The sequence below is a fragment of the Rhinoderma darwinii genome, chromosome 4 (assembly GCF_050947455.1).
Source record: "Rhinoderma darwinii isolate aRhiDar2 chromosome 4, aRhiDar2.hap1, whole genome shotgun sequence".
Lineage (NCBI taxonomy): Eukaryota > Metazoa > Chordata > Amphibia > Anura > Rhinodermatidae > Rhinoderma > Rhinoderma darwinii.
In genome coordinates this window covers 14,887,738-14,907,382 of record NC_134690.1, presented here as the reverse complement: position 1 = coordinate 14,907,382, position 19,645 = coordinate 14,887,738, and the positions used below count along the sequence as shown (strand labels likewise).

General features: G+C 36.2%; 1 protein-coding gene across 1 annotated transcript in view; it reads right to left on the bottom strand.

Annotated features, from left to right (window-relative positions):
• Positions 1-19,645, bottom strand: part of ELP3 (elongator acetyltransferase complex subunit 3) — an 81,090-nt gene that overhangs the window by 4,380 nt on the left and 57,065 nt on the right. Inside the window, exon 8 of the mRNA XM_075863802.1 lies at positions 11,031-11,112. Coding sequence (XP_075719917.1) covers positions 11,031-11,112 — 82 coding nt within the window. The remainder of the gene's footprint in view (positions 1-11,030; positions 11,113-19,645) is intronic.

The following is a 19,645-nucleotide window of genomic DNA, read 5'->3' as shown; positions in this document are numbered from 1 at the left end:
AGTTTAGGTTTTCATGACTTGATATACCAAAATCCACCTAATGTAATCCCTTGAACATCTTACTGAATCCTCAGAGATAAACCTACACAAGTGGAGAGCTGATTCATTTCTTCTGAATAACCTTTTGGCAACATTAGACATACAGTTATGTTGGATGTGCGCCATCACCATACGTGGCAAGTGCCGGCTGTTTAAAACAGCTGACAAGTGCCTGCAATGGCTGTGATCAGAGATCACTTCGATCCTGGCCGCTTAACCCCTTAAATGTGGAGGTCAATAGTGACTGTGGCATCTGAGTGGTTAGACAGGGAAATTGATGCCTCTGTGTCGTCACCCCGCACAACGAAATCGCAAGGTGTGGATAGGTTGCCAGGGAGGACAGAGGCCAATTGAAGACCTCCGGGTCTTCCATCGGTGCCCTAGTATTAGCCTTGCCAGAATTCAAAGACCTCCCTTAAAAAATTAAACATAATTGGTATTGCCGTGTCCGTAAAAGTCTGAACTACCAAAATATCACAATATTTAACCCGCCGGCTAAACGCTGTAGGACATTTTTTTTTATATGCAGACATTGCTGTTTTTTGGTCACCCTGCTTTACAAAAAATGTGAATAAAAAGTTATCAAAGTCATATGTACCCCAAAATAGTTCAAAGAAAAACTACAAACCCCTACTACGGCCATCACACCGCAAAAATAAAAAAAGTAACGGCTCTCAGACTATGGCGACACCAAACTATTTTTTTTAACAAATAGTTTTTTCTTTGTACAAGTAGTAAAATATATATATAAAAAACAACTGTATAAATTTGGTATCACGGTAATTGTACTGACCAGCAGAATAAAGTTAATGTGTTGTTTTTACCGCATGGTGGACGCCTTGAAAACGAAACCCATAAAAACAATAGAGGAATCACTGTTTTTTTTCCCATTATACCACACAAAGAAGTTTTTTCCAGTTTCCCATTACATTATATGGTACAATAAATGAAATTAAAATAACATTAAAAACTACAACTTGTCCAACATATAACAAGCCCTCACAGGACGGTCGGTGGAAGAATAAAAAAATTATGGCTCTTGGAATGTGATGATGGAAAAACAAAAAATAAATAAATTGTCTGTATCTCCAATGGGTGAACGTTAGGAAAAATAACAAAAATAAGCTGCTACATCGGCCACATCGAGGGCTCAATCATATGGGCATTGCCTTTACAATTTTTTTACAAAAAGATGTGAAAGAATGAAATCATCAATGGGTCCCATTAATTACATCAGATTGTCAATCTCCTTTTTAACCCCTAGTTCCACAAAAAATTTTTGGGAAATTGTGAACTTTACCTTATGATTATGCCCATTTGGGGGGGGGGGGGGGGTTTAGGCTCTGTTACCATTTGCTGACTTCTGTTAATTAAGGAAGCCATGATGCTCTCCGACACATACCATCGGTACTCGACTGGCCTCGTTGACTTACCATGGGGTCCGCTGGGTTCCGGTGGTCTCCATAATTTTTTAGCGCTATTCTTATTGTTAAACAAATGGGAACAGAGCCTTATCTGGTACATGAAGTCCTTCCTTATACTGCAGCCATCTGTTTATAAAGTGTTTACATGTAAAGTTTTTTTTTATGCTCCAATATAAAAAGTTGCAAAAATAAACAAAGTGCCGATGTAGTTCTGTGTCCAAGCAGAAAACCAAAGATAGCCTCGCTACGTCAGTATATAATTATACCTTGAGCTTCAACAATACCATCTCTGTATTTAAGAAAGTTTCTTCAGCATTTCCGTGACTTGTAGGTGATTGTATAAAGTATTATTATTATGTTAAATTATACCACAGTGTTCTTCCGTCTTTGTTTGGTTTATTTTTCGTCTTGCAGGAATGTGTTTGTCCCCTTCTAAAAATACACATTTACATAAAGCTGGTAACAAAGTTCAAGGCAATTAAACCCTTCTATAAAATGGCCCACGTCACCGGAGGCAATACAGCGAAAAACAATTGTTCTGGTTCGGAGATGGACAAACAAGACCAAACACTCCCTGAAGTTTAATTTCTATAGATGTATCGCGAGATCACCAGACAACATCTCAACAAATCATATCCATTAAAATCCAGAAAAAATACATTATTCAGTGTCAAGAGAATTTGTAGTTAAAGTCATACCTTTTAATAAACGACTACGAAAGCTGAACATTCGAGACAGTATGAAAAAAACATGATGGGTGTTGAGTTCCTATAACATCAGTCTGGACCTGCCCCTATAACAGCAGTCTGGTAACGTAGTCTGGAGCACCCCCAATAACAGCGGTCTGGCTCTGTAGTTCGGAGCTCCCCCTATAACAAAAGCAGTCTGGAGCGCCCCTTATAAAAGGAGTCTGGCTGAGACATCTGGAGCTCTCCTTAGAACAGCGGTCTGCCTCTGTAGTCCGGAGCTCTCCATATAACAGCAGTCTCACTGTTTAGTCTGGAGCGCCCCCTATAACAGCAGTCTGGAGCGCCCCCTATAACAGCAGTCTGGCTGAGCAGTCTGGAGCTCTCCCTGTAACAGCAGCATGGCTCTGTAGTCGTGGCAGTCTGGCTGTGTAGTGTGGAGGGCCCTCTATAACAGCAGTGTGGCTGTGTAGTGTAAAGCCCCCCTATAACGCAGTCTGGCTGAGTGACAACTTCTATGGACATTCTAATATGGCCCGCCATGGCCTTCTGTAGAAGTGGTACAGCAGCACGACACCCTCAAGGTCTCAAATCACAGAGAACCTCACATGGAGCAAATAAAAAATGCTTAGGCCAAGGTGAATTTGCCCTATTAGGAGGGGAACACAGAGGAGGTTTCCTCACTTGCACCCTCACTATTAGCCAGACTGGAGAGCCTTGGCAAGGACGCTTCCAACTTGGTGGAATCAGAATGACCATTTTACATAATCGTGTATTCTCTTTGACTGGTCAGCATGTAACACCACATTCCTCCTGTAGTGGTCACTGTAGGAGAAATAGGACGCCTGCAGTTTCCACAGGTGATTACAGCGGATCATCATTGGTTTTGGTTTCCTTTGGATTAGGGTTGTTCAGTTGAGTAAACTCCAATTAGTAGCCAAATAACTTTTTTTTAACTTTAGCGTTGATGAACGGCTTAGACATAATTAACAGAATATCCCCCCCAGTGATCAGGTCCTGCCGTCCACTCTGTCTGGTCCCATTAGTTATTCTGCGGGTTACATGATACCAGCAGAGATTCCCCAGTAACTTCACTGCAATTTATATTCATTTTCCGAATTCGATTAGGATGTAGAAGAGACATTTATTAAATTTTTTGCATTGCGTGTTTAACTAACCCAGATGAAGAGGATTATAGTAAAACCGACGGTGATAAACTGTCTACTGTATAGAGACGTGAAGAGAAAATAAAGACGGATATGGTCGGTATGAGGAGGACAAAAGAGGAGGATCAGACAATGGAGAGCAAAAGAGAAAAGATCAGACAATGGAGAGCCAAAAAGAGTAGGATTAGACAATGGAGAGAAGGATCAGACAATGGAGAGCAAATGAGGGAAGGATCAGACAATAGAGAGCAAAAGAAAGAAGGATCAGACAATGGAGAGCAAAAGAAAGAAGGATCAGACAATGGAGAGCAAAAGAGAGAAGGATCAGACAATGGAGAGCAAAAGAGAGAAGGATCAGACAATGGAGAGCAAAAGAGAGAAGGATCAGACAATGGAGAGCAAAAGAGAGAAGGATCAGACAATGGAGTGCAAAAGAGACAAGGATCAGACAATGGAGAGCAAAAGAGAGAAGGATCAGACAATGGAGAGCAAAAGAGAGAAGGATCAGACAATGGAGTGCAAAAGAGACAAGGATCAGACAATGGAGAGCAAAAGGGAGTAGGATCAGACAATGAAGAGCAATAGAGAGAAGGATGCGAAAATGAAGAGCAATAGAGAGAAGGATCCGACAATGGAGAGCAAAAGAGAGACGGATGAGACAATGGAGAGCAAAAGAGAGAGGGATCAGACAATGGAGAGCAAAAGAGACGGATCAGACAATGGAGAGCAAGAGAGAAGGATTAGACAACGGAGAGCAAAAGAAAGAAGGATCAGACAATGGAGAGCTAAAGAAAGAAGGATCAGACAATGGAGAGCAAAAGAGAGAAGGATTAGACAACGGGGAGCAAAAGAGAGACGGATCAGATAATGGAGAGCAATAGAGCGACGGATCAGACAATGGAGAGCAACAGAGAGAAGGATCAGACAATGGAGAGCAAAAGAGAGAAGGATCCGACAATGGAGAGCAAAAGAGAGACGGATCAGACAACAGAGAGCAAAAGAGAGACGGATCAGACAATGGGGAGCAACAGAAAGAAGGATCAGACAATGGAGAGCAACAGAAAGAAGGATCAGACAATGGAGAGAAAGAGCGAAGGATCAGACAATGGAGAGCAAATGAGGGAAGGATCAGACAATGGAGAGCAATAGGGAAGTGTCAGACAATGGAGAGCAACAGAGAAGGGTCAGAAAATGGAGAGCAAAAGAGAGAAGGATCAGACAATGGAGAGCAAAAGAGAGAAGGAACCGACAGTGGAGAGCAAAAGAGAGAAGGATCAGACAATGGAGAGCAAAAGGGAGAAGGATCAGACAATGGAGAGCAATAGAGAGAAGGATCCGACAATGAAGAGCAATAGAGAGAAGGATCCGACAATGGAGAGCAATAGAGAGAAGGATCCGTCAATGAAGAGCAATAGAGAGAAGGATCCGACAATAGAGAGAAGGATCAGACAATGGAGAGCAAAAGAGAGGAGGGTCAGACAATGGAGAGCAAAAGAGAGGAGGGTCAGACAATAGAGACGCAAAGAGAAAATATAAACGGATATGGCCAGTTTGAGGAGGGCATACAATGGAGATCAGTGGTAAGTAGAATCCGACAACGGCATCCAGGGTCTGGGGAGGATCAGACAATGCGGGGCAATAGGAGGAGGATCAGACAATGGAGAGCAAAAGAGAGGAGGATCAGACAATGGAGGGCTAATGAAAAAAGGATCAGAAAATAGAGGGCAGAAGAGAGCAGGATGAGATAATGGGGGCAGAGGAAGATCGGAAACGAAGGGGGCAGATGAGTGTTTAATCAGTCAATGAGCAGGGGAGAGGAGGACTAGACAATGAAGGGGAGAGGAAGACAAGATAATGAGGGGCAGATGAGATGAGAATCAGACAATGGGGAGGACAAATGAGAGGAGGACCAGACAATGAGGGGCAAATGAGAGGAGAACCGGACAAAACAGAGCAGTAGTGCAGAGAATAAGACAGTGCAAACTGGCAGACCGTCATGAAGGACAAACATCAGGGAAAAAATTAGAACGAGATAATAGAGATAGGGTGGGATGAGGAAAAAACACACTTCTATTCTTAAGTGTTTACACTTTGTCCTCTGAGATAAATAAAAATGATCACGGTAGAAGGACATAAGCCATAAATTGGACAGACCCCCCACCCCGACAATTATCTGCGAGTGTCTACGTCACTGGCCTCCTCCAGGACACACACAGAGGCTCCGCAAGGTATAAAGATGACAGTCGCCGGCCCACAGGAGAATGATACTGGACGACTTGTACAACTCTTATCATCGCTAATCTAGTGGACATGTCTTCTGCTTCCGACGCGTGGGCTTCACATGACAGGATTTTAAAAGTCAAGACCGTCTGAGACAGACAGTGTGGGAGTTCCAGGATATGCAGTTTGCACATTTACAGCGGAAGATTAGGAAAGTGAATTTGCTCTTGTGTTTTAATGTAGACATAGAGATTTAATTATTACAGAAAATCTAGAACCGCGGGATGAATGGACCGAGCAGTAGAAGAAGCATTAACCGTGAGTCACAGGAGGAGAATGGAAATGAATAAACACTTTACTTAATAGTTGAAATATGAACTTTATAGTATTGACCCACTGTAATAAAAATAGTAAGAACTGAGCAGCTACAAAGAAAAAGAAAAGACACCCCCTCCCTCATCACATACACCAAAAATTGTATATTATTGAACATAGGGATCAGTATTATGGTAGTTATATTCTTGTATATAGGGGTCAGTATTATAGTAGTTATATTCTTGTATATAGGAGGCAGTATTATTGTAGTTATATTCTTGTATATAGGAGGCAGTATTATAGTAGTTATATTCCTGTATATAGGGGCAGTATTATAGTAGTTATATTCTTGTATATAGGGGCAGTATTATAGTAGTTATATTCTTGTACATAGGGGCAGTATTATAGTAGTTATATTCTTGTATATAGGGGTCAGTATTATAGTAGTTATATTCTTGTATATAGGGGTCAGTATTATAGTAGTTATATTCTTGTATATAGGGGCAGTATTATAGTAGTTATATTCTTGTATATAGGGGTCAGTATTATAGTAGTTATATTCTTGTATATAGGAGCAGTATTATAGTAGTTATATTCTTGCATATAGGGGGCAGTAGTATAGTAGTTATATTCTTGTATATAGGGGTCAGTATTATGGTAGTTATATTCTTGTATATAGGGGGCAGTATTATAGTAGTTATATTCTTGTATATATGGGCAGTATTATAGTAGTTCTATTCTTGTATGTAGGGGCAGTATTATAGTAGTTATATTCTTGTATATAGGAGAAGTATTATAGTAGTTATATACTAGTATATAGGGGCAGTATTATAGTAGTTATATTCTTGTATATAGGGAGCAGTATTATAGTAGTTATATTCTTGTATATAGGGGCAGTATTATAGTAGTTATATTCTTGTATATAGGGGGCAGTATTATAGTAGTTATATTCTTGTATATAGGAACAGTATTATAATAGTTATATTCTTGTATACAGGAGCAGTATTATAGTAGTTATATTCTTGTATATAGGAGCAGTATTATAGTAGTTATATTCTTGTATATAGGGGGCAGTATTATCGTAGTTATATTCTTGTATATAGGGGCGGTATTATAGTAGTTATATTCTTGTATATTAGGGGCAGTATTATAGTAGTTATATTCTTGTATATAGGGAGCAGTATTATAGTAGTTATATTCTTGTATATAGGAGCAGTATTATAGTAGTTATATTCTTGTATATAGGAGCAGTATTATAGTAGTTATATTCTTGTATATAGGAGCAGTATTATAGTAGTTATATTCTTGTATATAGGAGCAGTATTATAGTAGTTATATTCTTGTATATAAGGGCAGTATTATAGTAGTTATATTCTTGTATATAGGGGCAGTATTATAGTAGTTCTATTCTTGTATATATGGGGCAGTATTATAGTCGTTATATTCTTGTATATAGGGGCAGTATTATAGTAATTATATTCTTGTATATAGGAGGCAGTATTATAGTAGTTATATTCTTGTATATAGGAGAAGTATTATAGTAGTTAAATTCTTGTATATATAGGGGGCAGTATTATAGTAGTTATATTCTTGTATACAAGGGGCAGTATTATAGTAGTTATATTCTTGTATACAAGGGGCAGTATTATAGTAGTTATATTCTTGTATATAGGGGCAGTATTATAGTATTTATATTCTTGTATATAGCAGTATTATAGTAGTTCTATTCTTGTATATAGGAGGCAGTGTTATAGTAGTTCTATTCTTGTATATAGGGGCTGTATTATAGTAGTTATATTCTTGTACATAGGGGGCAGTATTATAGTATTTATATTCTTGTATATAGGAGGCAGTATTATAGTAGTTATATTCTTGTATATAGGGAGCAGTATTATAGTAGTTATATTCTTGTATATAGGAGCAGTATTATAGTAGTTATATTCTTGTATATAGGGGCAGTACTATAGTAGTTATATTCTTGTATATAGGGGACAGTATTATTGTAGTTATATTCTAGTATATAGGGGCAGTATTAAAGTAGTTATATTCCTGTATATAGGGGGCAGTATTATAGTAGTTATAATCTTGTATATAGGAGCAGTATTATAGTAGTTATATTCTTGTATATAGAGGGCAGTATTATAGTAGTTATATTCTTGTATATAGGAGCAGTATTATAGTAGTTATATTCTTGTATATAGGTGCAGTATTATAGTAGTTATATTCTTGTATATAGGGGGCAGTATTATAGCAGTTATATTCTTGTATATAGGGGGCAGTATTATAGTAGTGATAGTCTTGTATATAAGGTGCACTATTATAGTAATTGTCAGTACTTTGTGTGGTGTACTTTGGTGCTGGGCATCGTGTCTGATCTAATAGTATGGGCCTCACCCATAAGCTACTAGCCAGGATGGTGCACTTCACGTAACCATGTGACTGACACGTTATAATAGCCCCTTGTGCAATTGTAATACTCAGCAGCCTATTTCCTCCTGAATAGTAGGTGTGTAAATAGCGGTCCATCAGCATTTTGCCCCTGTGCGATCTCCCTCATATAACATTGTGGTTTATCTGCATCCTGCTGGGAACTGATATTACAGCCTGTATGTCCATTTTCTTTCACCAGTCACACCAATCACCTATAGCCATTTCAGGTAAATGCCTTAAAGGGAATGGATCACCTATATTTTTTTCCCTAATTAAAACTAGACCGTACAATATAAATCTTTTATTTATAAACTGTTTTTCCTTTTTGTCTGTAGATTTCTTTATTCTATTTTTTGTACATGATTATGGAGGCAGCCATCTTGCCTGCGCTTCTTTTAACAGCATTTAGAGATATAGTTCACAGGGACCACATGGACCATAGGAACCTGAGAACAAGAGTTGACCTATTGACTTCTATGGTGAGATTTCTAGGTATGGTCTGTGATCTGTGCACACGCTTAATAAAAAACGTCTGAAAACACGAAACTGTTTCAGAGAAAACCGCCTCGATTTTCAGGCGTTTTTGAAGCAGAAAATGAAGCTTCTTTTAATTTGGAGCTTCTTTTTACTACTTCTTTTTACGGAGCGTTTTTTATGCTCAGTTTTTTTTAAAACAGCAGCGTAAAAAGATGACCCGTATGTACTAAATGCTTTTTCCCATTGATTTCAATGGGCAGATGTTTGTAGGCATTCAGCTTCCGTTTTTTCAGGTGTTTTTCGAGGCGTAAACGCCCCAAAATACGCCTGAAAACACTTAGTGTGAACATACCCTAATTGTGCAGGAAGGGGTAGGGGAGGTGTGTTATGCTGTTTTTTTTTGCAGGCAGAAAATTATGCCTCAAAATTCAGTTTGAAATTTTGAGGCAGATTTTGATCTGCCTGCACACCGTTTGCCGCTTTTTTCACTCGCGCCCATTGAGCGCCACGGGCAAAAACACAGCGAAATACGCTTTCCTGACTCCCATTGATGTCAATGGGAGGTCAGAGATGTAACCGCCCGAAGATAGGGCATGTAGTTTCTTCTTCCCGCGAGAGTTTTTTAATGCTCGCGGGAAAAAACAACACCTCTACCTCTCATTGAAATCAATGGGAGGCATTTTCGGATATTTTTTGGCGCGTGCTCCGACGCGGTTTCCGAGTCAAAAAACGTGTAAAAAAACTCAGTGTCAACAGGGCCTTAATCATCTATTGTCAATTGTGGATCCTGTGTTATCTATATATAGGTGTTAGCTGTCTGTGTAATCCTGCCTGTGATGATAATGAGATGACTGCTAGGAAGTGATCGCTACAGAACAGGAAGGGTCAGTCTATTATGAATGGTGGATCCTGTGTTATCTAGATATAGGTGTTAACTGTCAGTGTAATCCTGCCTGTAAAGATGATAAAATGCATGCTGAGAAGTGATCTCTAAAAACAGGAAAGATCAGTCCAGGGGTGCAACTAGGAAAGACTGGGCCCTGTAGCAAACTTTTGACTGCCCCCCCATCCCCTGGGTGCCGCATACAGCCCCTCTTGTAGATAGTGCCCCCCCTGTAAATTGTGCCATACAGCCCCCCCGTAGATAGTGCCATACAGCCCCCCTAGAGATAGTGTCACACCCCCTTGAAGATAGTGCCACCCTTCCTCCCCTGTAGATAGTGCTCCACTCCCCTTGTATAAAGTGCCCCCCCAACTCCCCATGTAGATCATGCCATACAGCCTCTCTTTAGATAGTGCCCCCCACCTTCCCCGTGTAGACAGTGCTTAACAACCCCCCCTGAAGATAGTGCCCCCACCTCCCCCTTGTAGATAGTGCCATACGACCCCCCCTTTGTAGTTAGCACCTCCTACCTCCCCCTTGTAGATCGTGCCACAGTCCTCCTGTACATAGTGCCCCCACCTCCCCATTGTAGATAGTGCCCCACACCTTCCCCTTGTAGAGAGTGCTATACAAACCCCCCTGTAGATAGTGCCCCCACCTTCGCCTTGTAGATCGTGCCATAGAACCCCCTCGTAGATGGTGCCATACAGCCAGCCCTGTAGATAGTGGCCCCACCTCCCCCTTGTAGATAGTCCCCCTCTGCAGATAGTGCCATACAGCCCCCACCCTGTAGATCGTGCCCCTGTAGATACTATTGAATGCTGCATCGCTACCGCTGTAGCAGTCATAGCGGCAGCACAGGTCATGGGGGGGGGCGCGTGCCAGCAGGCGGCACGGAATCCCTCATGCCGCGGGCCTTGTAGCAGCCACAGGGTCAGTCTATTATAAAGGGTGGATCCTGTATTATCTATAAAGAGGTGTTACCTCTCCGTGTAAACCTGCCTGTGATGATAATGAGATGACTACTAAGAAGTGATCTCTATAGAACAGGAAGGGGCGGGCAGTCTATTGTGTCGCTTCATTGTCAAAGTGAAAACAAGATCAAGATTTTAAGGAATACTTTTTTAATATAAATAATGACATAAAACCCCCTCCAAAAAAACAACTACATTTCTCTTAAAATAGGTTTAACATAAATACTCTATTTAAACAATATGTCATTTTCTGATGACAAATTTCCTTTAAATGGAAATACTAAAAGAAACTACAGTTCCTGAATGTGTCTATCCATGTGGCAAGCACAATGCAGATCTACAAGTCTGCATGTTAAATTCCCCAAGAGAATAAATCAACATTTACATTATATACTAAAAATACACAGAACATTCACCTGAAATAACGGCTATTTTGAAGGATCCATGCTCTTCTTTTGCTATACGTTCTGCCTCCTCCATCAACAGCATCCCAAAACCCTGTGTACAGAGGAATAGGTACAAATTACAATGCAGCAATGTCTGCCATAGGGGGCAGTATTTTAGTAGTTATATTCTTGTATATAGGGGGCAGTATTATAGTAGTTATATTCTTGTATATAGGGGGCAGTATTATAGTAGTTATATTCTTGTATATAGGGGGCAGTATTATAGTAGTTATATTCTTGTATACAGGGGGCAGTATTATAGTAGTTATATTCTTGTATATAGGGGACAGTATTATAGTGGTTATATTCTTGTATATAGGAGCAGTATTATAGTAGTTATATTCTTGTATACAGGGGGCAGTATTATAGTAGTTATATTCTTGTATATAGGGGCAGTATTATAGTAGTTATATTCTTGTATATAGGGGGCAGTATTATAGTAGTTGTATTCTTGTATATAGGGGGCAGTATTTTAGTAGTTATATTCTTGTATATAGGGGACAGTATTATAGTAGTTATATTCTTGTATATAGGGAGAAGTATTATACTAGTTATATTCTTGTATATAGGGGCAGTATTATAGTAGTTATATTCTTGTATATAGGGGCAGTATTATAGTAGTTATATTCTTATATATAGGGGCAGTATTATAGTAGTTATATTCTTGTATATAGGGAGCAGTATTATAGTAGTTATATTCTTGTATATAGGGAGCAGTATTATAGTAGTTATATTCTTGTACATAGGAGGCAGTATTATAGTAGTTATATTCTTGTATATAGTAGCAGTATTATAGTAGTTATATTCTTGTATATAGGGGCAGTATTATAGTAGTTATATTCTTGTATATAGGGAGCAGTATTATAGTAGTTATATTCTTGTATATAGTAGCAGTATTATAGTAGTTATATTCTTGTATATAGGGAGCAGTATTATAGTAGATATATTCTTGTATATAGGGGCAGTATTATAGTAGTTATATTCTTGTATATAGTAGCAGTATTATAGTAGTTATATTCTTGTATATAGGGGCAGTGTTATAGTAGTTATATTCTTGTATATAGGGAGCAGTATTATAGTAGTTATATTCTTGTATATAGGAGCAGTATTATAGTAGTTATATTCTTGTATATAGGGGCAGTATTATAGTAGTTATACTCTTGTATATAGGAGGCAGTGTTATAGTAGTTATATTCTTGTACATAGGGAGCAGTATTAGGGCGGGTTCACACATGGCGGAATTTCACTTAAATTCCGCTGCGGACACTCCGCAGCGTTAATCCGCAGCGGAGCCGTTTCTCCATTGACTTTCACTTTAATTTAGCAGTGTTCGTTTACACGATGCGTACAATTCCGCTGCGGAGCATAGGCTGCGGAGCGGAATTTGGTGTCCGCAGCATGCTCTGTCTGTTGCGGAGCAGTGGCGGACTGGTTGCGGACTCATGGCGGAATTTCTCCATTGACTTCAATGGAGAGTCAAAATTCCGCAATGAAGTCCGCAGATCTTATGTGTGCTGCGGAGCGTATTGTTTTTACTACCATGACATTTCTTCATTCTGGCTGGACCTATGTATTTCTAGGTCTACAGCCAGACTGAGGAAGTCAATGGGGCTCCCGTAATGACGGGAGCGTTGCTAGGAGACGTCTGTAAATAGTCACTGTCCAGGGTGCTGAAAGAGTTACGCGATCGGCAGTAACTGTTTCTGCACCCGGGACAGTGACTACCGATCTCAATATACATGTATCTGTAAAAAAAAATATAAGTTCATACTTACCGAGAACTCCCTGCGTCTGTCTCCAGTCCGGCCTCCCAGGATGACGTTTCAGTGTAAGTGACGGCTGCAGCCAATCACAGGCCAAGCACAGGCTGCAGCGGTCACATGGACTGGAGCGTCATCCAGGGAGGTCGGGCCGGATGCCGAAAGAGGGACGCGTCACCAAGACAACGGCCGGTAAGTATGAATTTCTTTGACTTTCACTAGGGAAAGTGCTGTCCCTTCTCTCTATCCTGCACTGAATAGGGAGAAGAGAAGCACTTTTCCTGCAGTCCGCAGCGGCCAGTCCGCATCAATTTTCTGCACATTTTGTGCAGATCCGCTGCAGAATCTGCAACGCAGATTCTGTGCGGCATTGATGCGGACAGTTGCGGAGGAATTCCGCCATGTGTGGTCATGCCCTTATAGTAGTTATATTCTTGTACATAGGGGGCAGTATTATAGTAGTTATATTCTTGTATATAGGAGCAGTATTATAGTAGTTATATTCCTGTATATAGGAGCAGTATTATAGTAGTTATATTCTTGTATATAGGGGTAGTATTATAGTAGTTATATTCTTGTATATAGGGGGGAAGTATTATAGTAGTTATATTCTTGTATATAGGGAGCAGTATTATAGTAGTTATATTCTTGTATATAGGGGCAGTATTATAGTAGTTATATTCTTGTATATAGGGGGCAGTATTATAGTAGTTATATTCTTGTATATAGGGGGCAGTATTATAGTAGTTATATTCTTGTTTATATCTGCAGTATTATAGTGGTTATATTCTTGTATATAGGGGACAGTATTATAGTAGTTATATTCTTGTATATAGGAGCAGTATTATAGTAGTTATATTCTTGTATATAGGGGACAGTATTATAGTAGTTATATTCTTGTATATAGGGGGCAGTATTATAGTAGTTATATTCTTGTATATAGGAGCAGTATTATAGTAGTTATATTCTTGTATATAGGGGGCAGTATTATAGTAGTTATATTCTTGTATATAGGGAGCAGTATTATAGTAGTTACATTCTTGTATATAGGGGGCAGTATTATAGTAGTTATATTCTTATATATAGGAGGAGTATTATAGTAGTTATATTCTTGTATATAGGGGCAGTATTATAGTAGTTATATTCTTGTATATAGGGGCAGTATTATAGTATTTATATTCTTGTATTTAGGGGCAGTATTATAGTAGTTATATTCTTGTACATAGGGGCAGTATTATAGTAGTTATATTCTTGTATATAGGGGCAGTATTATAGTAGTTATAGTCTTGTATATAGGGGGCAGTATTATAGTAGTTATATTCTTGTATATAGGAGCAGTATTATAGTAGTTATATTCTTGTATATAGGGGACAGTATTATAGTAGTTATATTCTTGTATATAGGAGCAGTATTATAGTAGTTATATTCTTGTATATAGGGGACAGTATTATAGTAGTTATATTCTTGTATATAGGAGCAGTATTATAGTATTTATATTCTTGTATATAGGAGCAGTATTATAGTGGTTATATTCTTGTATATAGGGGACAGTATTATAGTAGTTATATTCTTGTATATAGGAGCAGTATTATAGTAGTTATATTCTTGTATATAGGGGACAGTATTATAGTAGTTATATTCTTGTATATAGGGGGCAGTATTATAGTAGTTATATTCTTGTATATAGGAGCAGTATTATAGTAGTTATATTCTTGTATATAGGGGGCAGTATTATAGTAGTTATATTCTTGTATATAGGGGCAGTATTTTAGTAGTTATATTCTTGTATATAGGGGACAGTATTATAGTAGTTATATTCTTGTATATAGGAGACAGTATTATAGTAGTTATATTCTTGTATATATGGGCAGTATTATAGTAGTTATATTCTTGTATATAGGGGGCAGTATTATAGTAGTTATATTCTTGTATATAGGGGGCAGTATTATAGTAGTTATATTCTTGTATATAGGGGGCAGTATTATAGTAGTTATATTCTTGTATATAGGAGGCAGTATTATAGTAGTTATATTCTTGTATATATGGGCAGTATTATAGTAGTTATATTCTTGTATATAGGAGGCAGTATTATAGTAGTTATATTCTTGTATATAGGGGCAGTATTATAGTAGTTATATTCTTGTATATAGGGGCAGTATTATAGTAGTTATATTCTTGTATATAGGAGCAGTATTATAGTAGTTATATTCTTGTATATAGGGAGCAGTATTATAGTAGTTACATTCTTGTATATAGGGGGCAGTATTATAGTAGTTATATTCTTATATATAGGAGGAGTATTATAGTAGTTATATTCTTGTATATAGGGGCAGTATTATAGTAGTTCTATTCTTGTATATAGGGGACAGTATTATAGTAGTTATATTCTTGTATATAGGGGGCAGTATTATAGTAGCTATATTCTTGTATATAGGAGGCAGTATTATAGTAGTTATATTCTTGTATATAGGGGACAGTATTATAGTAGTTATATTCTTGTATATATGGGCAGTATTATAGTAGTTATATTCTTGTATATAGGGGACAGTATCATAGTAGTTATATTCTTGTATATAGGGGGCAGTATTATAGTAGCTATATTCTTGTATATAGGAGGCAGTATTATAGTAGTTCTATTCTTGTATATATGGGTAGTATTTTAGTAGTTCTATTCTTGTATATAGGGGCAGTATTATAGTAGTTCTATTCTTGTATTTAGGGGGCAGTATTATAGTAGTTATATTCTTGTATTTAGGGGGCAGTATTATAGTAGTTATATTCTTGTATATAGGAGAAGTATTATAGTAGTTATATTCTTGTATATAGGAGCAGTATTATAGTAGTTATATTCTTGTATATAGGGGCAGTATTATCGTAGTTATATTCTTATATATAGGAGCAGAATTATAGTAGTTATATTCTTGTATATAGATGGTAGTAGTTATATTATAGTAGTAATTATAGTAGTTATATTCTTGTATATGGGGCCGTATTATAGTATATTCTTGTATATAGGGGCAGTATTATAGTAGTTATATTCTTGTATATAGGGGCAGTATTATAGTAGTTATATTCTTGTATAAAGGAGCAGTATTATAGTAGTTATATTCTTGTATATAGATGGTAGTATTAAAGTAGTTATATTCTTGTATATAGATGGTAGCATTATAGTAGTTATATTCTTGTATATAGGGGCAGTATTCTAGTAGTTATATTCTTGTATATAGGAGCAGTATTATAGTAATTATATTCTTGCATATAGGAGCAGTATTTTAGTAGTTATATTCTTATATATAGGGGCAGTATTATAGTAATTATATTCTTGTATATAGAGGGCAGTGTTATAGTAGTTATATTCTTGTATATAGGGGCAGTATTATAGTAGTTATATTCTTGTATATAGGGGCAGTATTATAGTAGTTATATTCTTGTATATAGGGGCAGTATTATAGTAGTTATATTCTTGTATATAGGAGCAGTATTATAGTAGTTATATTCTTGTATATAGGGACAGTATTATAGTCGTTATATTCTTGTACATAGGGAGCAGTATTATAGTAATTATATTCTTGTATATAGGGGGCAGTATTATAGTAGTTATATTCTTGTATATAGGGGCAGTATTATAGTAGTTATATTCTTGCATATAGGAGCAGTATTATAGTAGTTATATTCTTGTATATAGGGGCAGTATTATATTCGTTATATTCTTGTATATAGGGGGTAGTATTATAGTAGTTATATTCTTGTATATAGGAGCAGTATTATAGTAGTTATATTCTTGTATATAGGAGCAGTATTATAGTAGTTATATTCTTGTATATAGGAGCAGTATTATAGTAGTTATATTCTTGTATATAGGAGGCAGTATTATAGTAGTTATATTCTTGTATATAGGAGGCAGTATTATAGTAGTTATATTCTTGCATATAGGGGCAGTATTATAGTAGTTATATTCTTGTATATAGGGGCAGTATTATAGTAGTTATATTCTTGTATATAGGGGGCAGAATTATAGTAGTTATATTCTTGTATATAGGAGCAGTATTATAGTAGTTATATTCTGGTATATAGGAGCAGTATTATAGTAGTTATATTCTTGTATATAGGGGTAGTATTATAGTAGTTATATTCTTGTATAGAGGGTGCAATATTATAGTAGTTATATTCTTGTATATAGGAGCAGTATTATAGTATATTCTTGTATATAGGAGCAGTATTATAGTAGTTCTATTCTTGTATATAGGAGCAGTGTTATAGTAGTTATATTCTTGTATATAGGGGCAGTATTATAGTAGTTATATTCTTGTATATAGGGGCAGTATTATAGTAGTTATATTCTTGCATATAGGAGCAGTATTATATTCGTTATATTCTTGTATATAGGGGCAGTATTATATTCGTTATATTCTTGTATATAGGGGGTAGTATAATAGTAGTTATATTCTTGTATATAGGAGCAGTATTATAGTAGTTATATTCCTGTATATAGGGGACAGTATTATAGTAGTTATATTCTTGTATATAGGGGCAGTATTATAGTAGTTATATTCTTGTATATAGGGGCAGTATTATAGTAGTTATATTCTTGTATATAGGGGCAGTATTATCGTAGTTATATTCTTGTATATAGGGGGCAGTATTATAGTAGATATATTCTTGTATATAGGGGGCAGTATTATAGTAGTTATATTCTTGTATATAGGGGCAGTATTATAGTAGTTATATTCTTGTATATAGGGGCAGTATTATAGTAGTTATATTCTTGTATATAGAGGACAGTATTATAGTAGTTATATTCCTGTATATAGGAGCAGTATTATAGTAGTTATATTCCTGTATATAGGAGCAGTATTATAGTAGTTATATTCTTGTATATAGGAGCAGTATTTTAGTAGTTATATTCTTATATATAGTGGGCAGTATTATAGTAGTTATATTCTTGTATATAGGGGCAGTATTATAGTAGTTATATTCTTATATATAGGGAAGTATTATAGTAGTTATATTCTTATATATAGGAGCAGTATTATAGTAGTTATATTCTTGTATATAGGGAGCAGTATTATAGTAGTTATATTCTTGTATATAGGGGGCAGTATTATAGTACTTATATTCTTGTATATAGGGGGCAGTATTATAGTAGTTATATTCTTGTATATAGAGGGCAGTATTATACTAGTTATATTCTTGTATATAGGGACAGTATTATAGTAGTTATATTCTTGTACATAGGGAGCAGTATTATAGTAGTTATATTCTTGTACATAGGAGCAGTGTTATAGTAGTTATATTCTTGTATATAGGGGGCAGTATTATAGTAGTTATATTCTTGCATATAGGAGCAGTATTATATTAGTTATATTCTTGTATATAGGGGCAGTATTATATTCGTTATATTCTTGTATATAGGGGGTAGTATTATAGTAGTTATATTCTTGTATATAGGAGCAGTATTATAGTAGTTATATTCTTGTGTATAGGGGACAGTATTATAGTAGTCATTATCTTGTATATAGGGGCAGTATTATAGTAGTTATATTCTTGTATACAGGGGCAGTATTATAGTAGTTATATTCTTGTATACAGGGGCAGTATTATAGTAGTTATATTCTTGTATATAGGGGCAGTATTATAGTAGTTATATTCTTGTATATAGGAGCAGTATTCTAGTAGTTACATTCTTGTATATAGGGGCAGTATTAAAGTAGTTATATTCTTGTATATAGGGGGCAGTATTATAGTAGTTATATTCTTGTATATAGGGGCAGTATTATAGTAGTTATATTCTTGTACAGAGAGGCAGTATTATAGTAGTTATATTCTCGTACCTAGGAGGCAGTATTATACTAGTTATATTCTTGTATATAGAGGCAGTATTCTAGTAATTGTATTCTTGTATATAGGAGCAGTATTATAGTAGTTATATTCTTGTACATAGGAGCAGTATTATAGTAGTTATATTCTTGTACATAGGGGCAGTATTATAGTAGTTATATTCTTGTATATAGGGGCAGTATTATAGTAGTTATATTCTTGTATATAGGAGCAGTATTATAGTAGTTATATTCTTGTACATAGGGGGCAGTATTATAGTAGTTATATTCTTGTATATAGGGGGCAGTATTATAGTAGTTATATTCTTGTATATAGGGGGCAGTATTATAGTAGTTATATTCTTGTACATAGGAGCAGCATTATAGTAGTTATATTCTTGTATATAGGAGCAGCATTATAGTAGTTATATTCTTGTATATAGGGGGCAGTATTATAGTAGTTATATTCTTGTATATAGGGGGCAGTATATAGTAGTTATATTCTTGTGTATAGGAGCAGTATCATAGTAGTTATATTCTTGTATATAGGGGGCAGTATTATAGTAGTTATATTCTTGTATATAGGGGCAGTATTATAGTAGTTATATTCTTGTATATAGGGGGCAGTATTATAGTAGTTATATTCTTGTACATAGGGAGCAGTATTATAGTAGTTATATTCTTGTATATAGGGCAGTATTATAGTAGTTATATTCTTGTATATAGGAGGCAGTATTATAGTAGTTATATTCTTGTATATAGGTGGCAGTATTATAGTAGTTATATTCTTGTATATAGGAGGCAATATTATAGTAGTTATATTCTTGTATATAGGTGGCAGTATTATAGTAGTTATATTCTTGTATATAGGGGCAGTATTATAGTAGTTATATTCTTGTATATAGGAGCAGTATTATAGTAGTTATATTCTTGTATATAGGGCCGTATTATAGTAGTTATATTCTTGTATATAGGAGGCAGTATTATAGTAGTTATATTTGTATACATA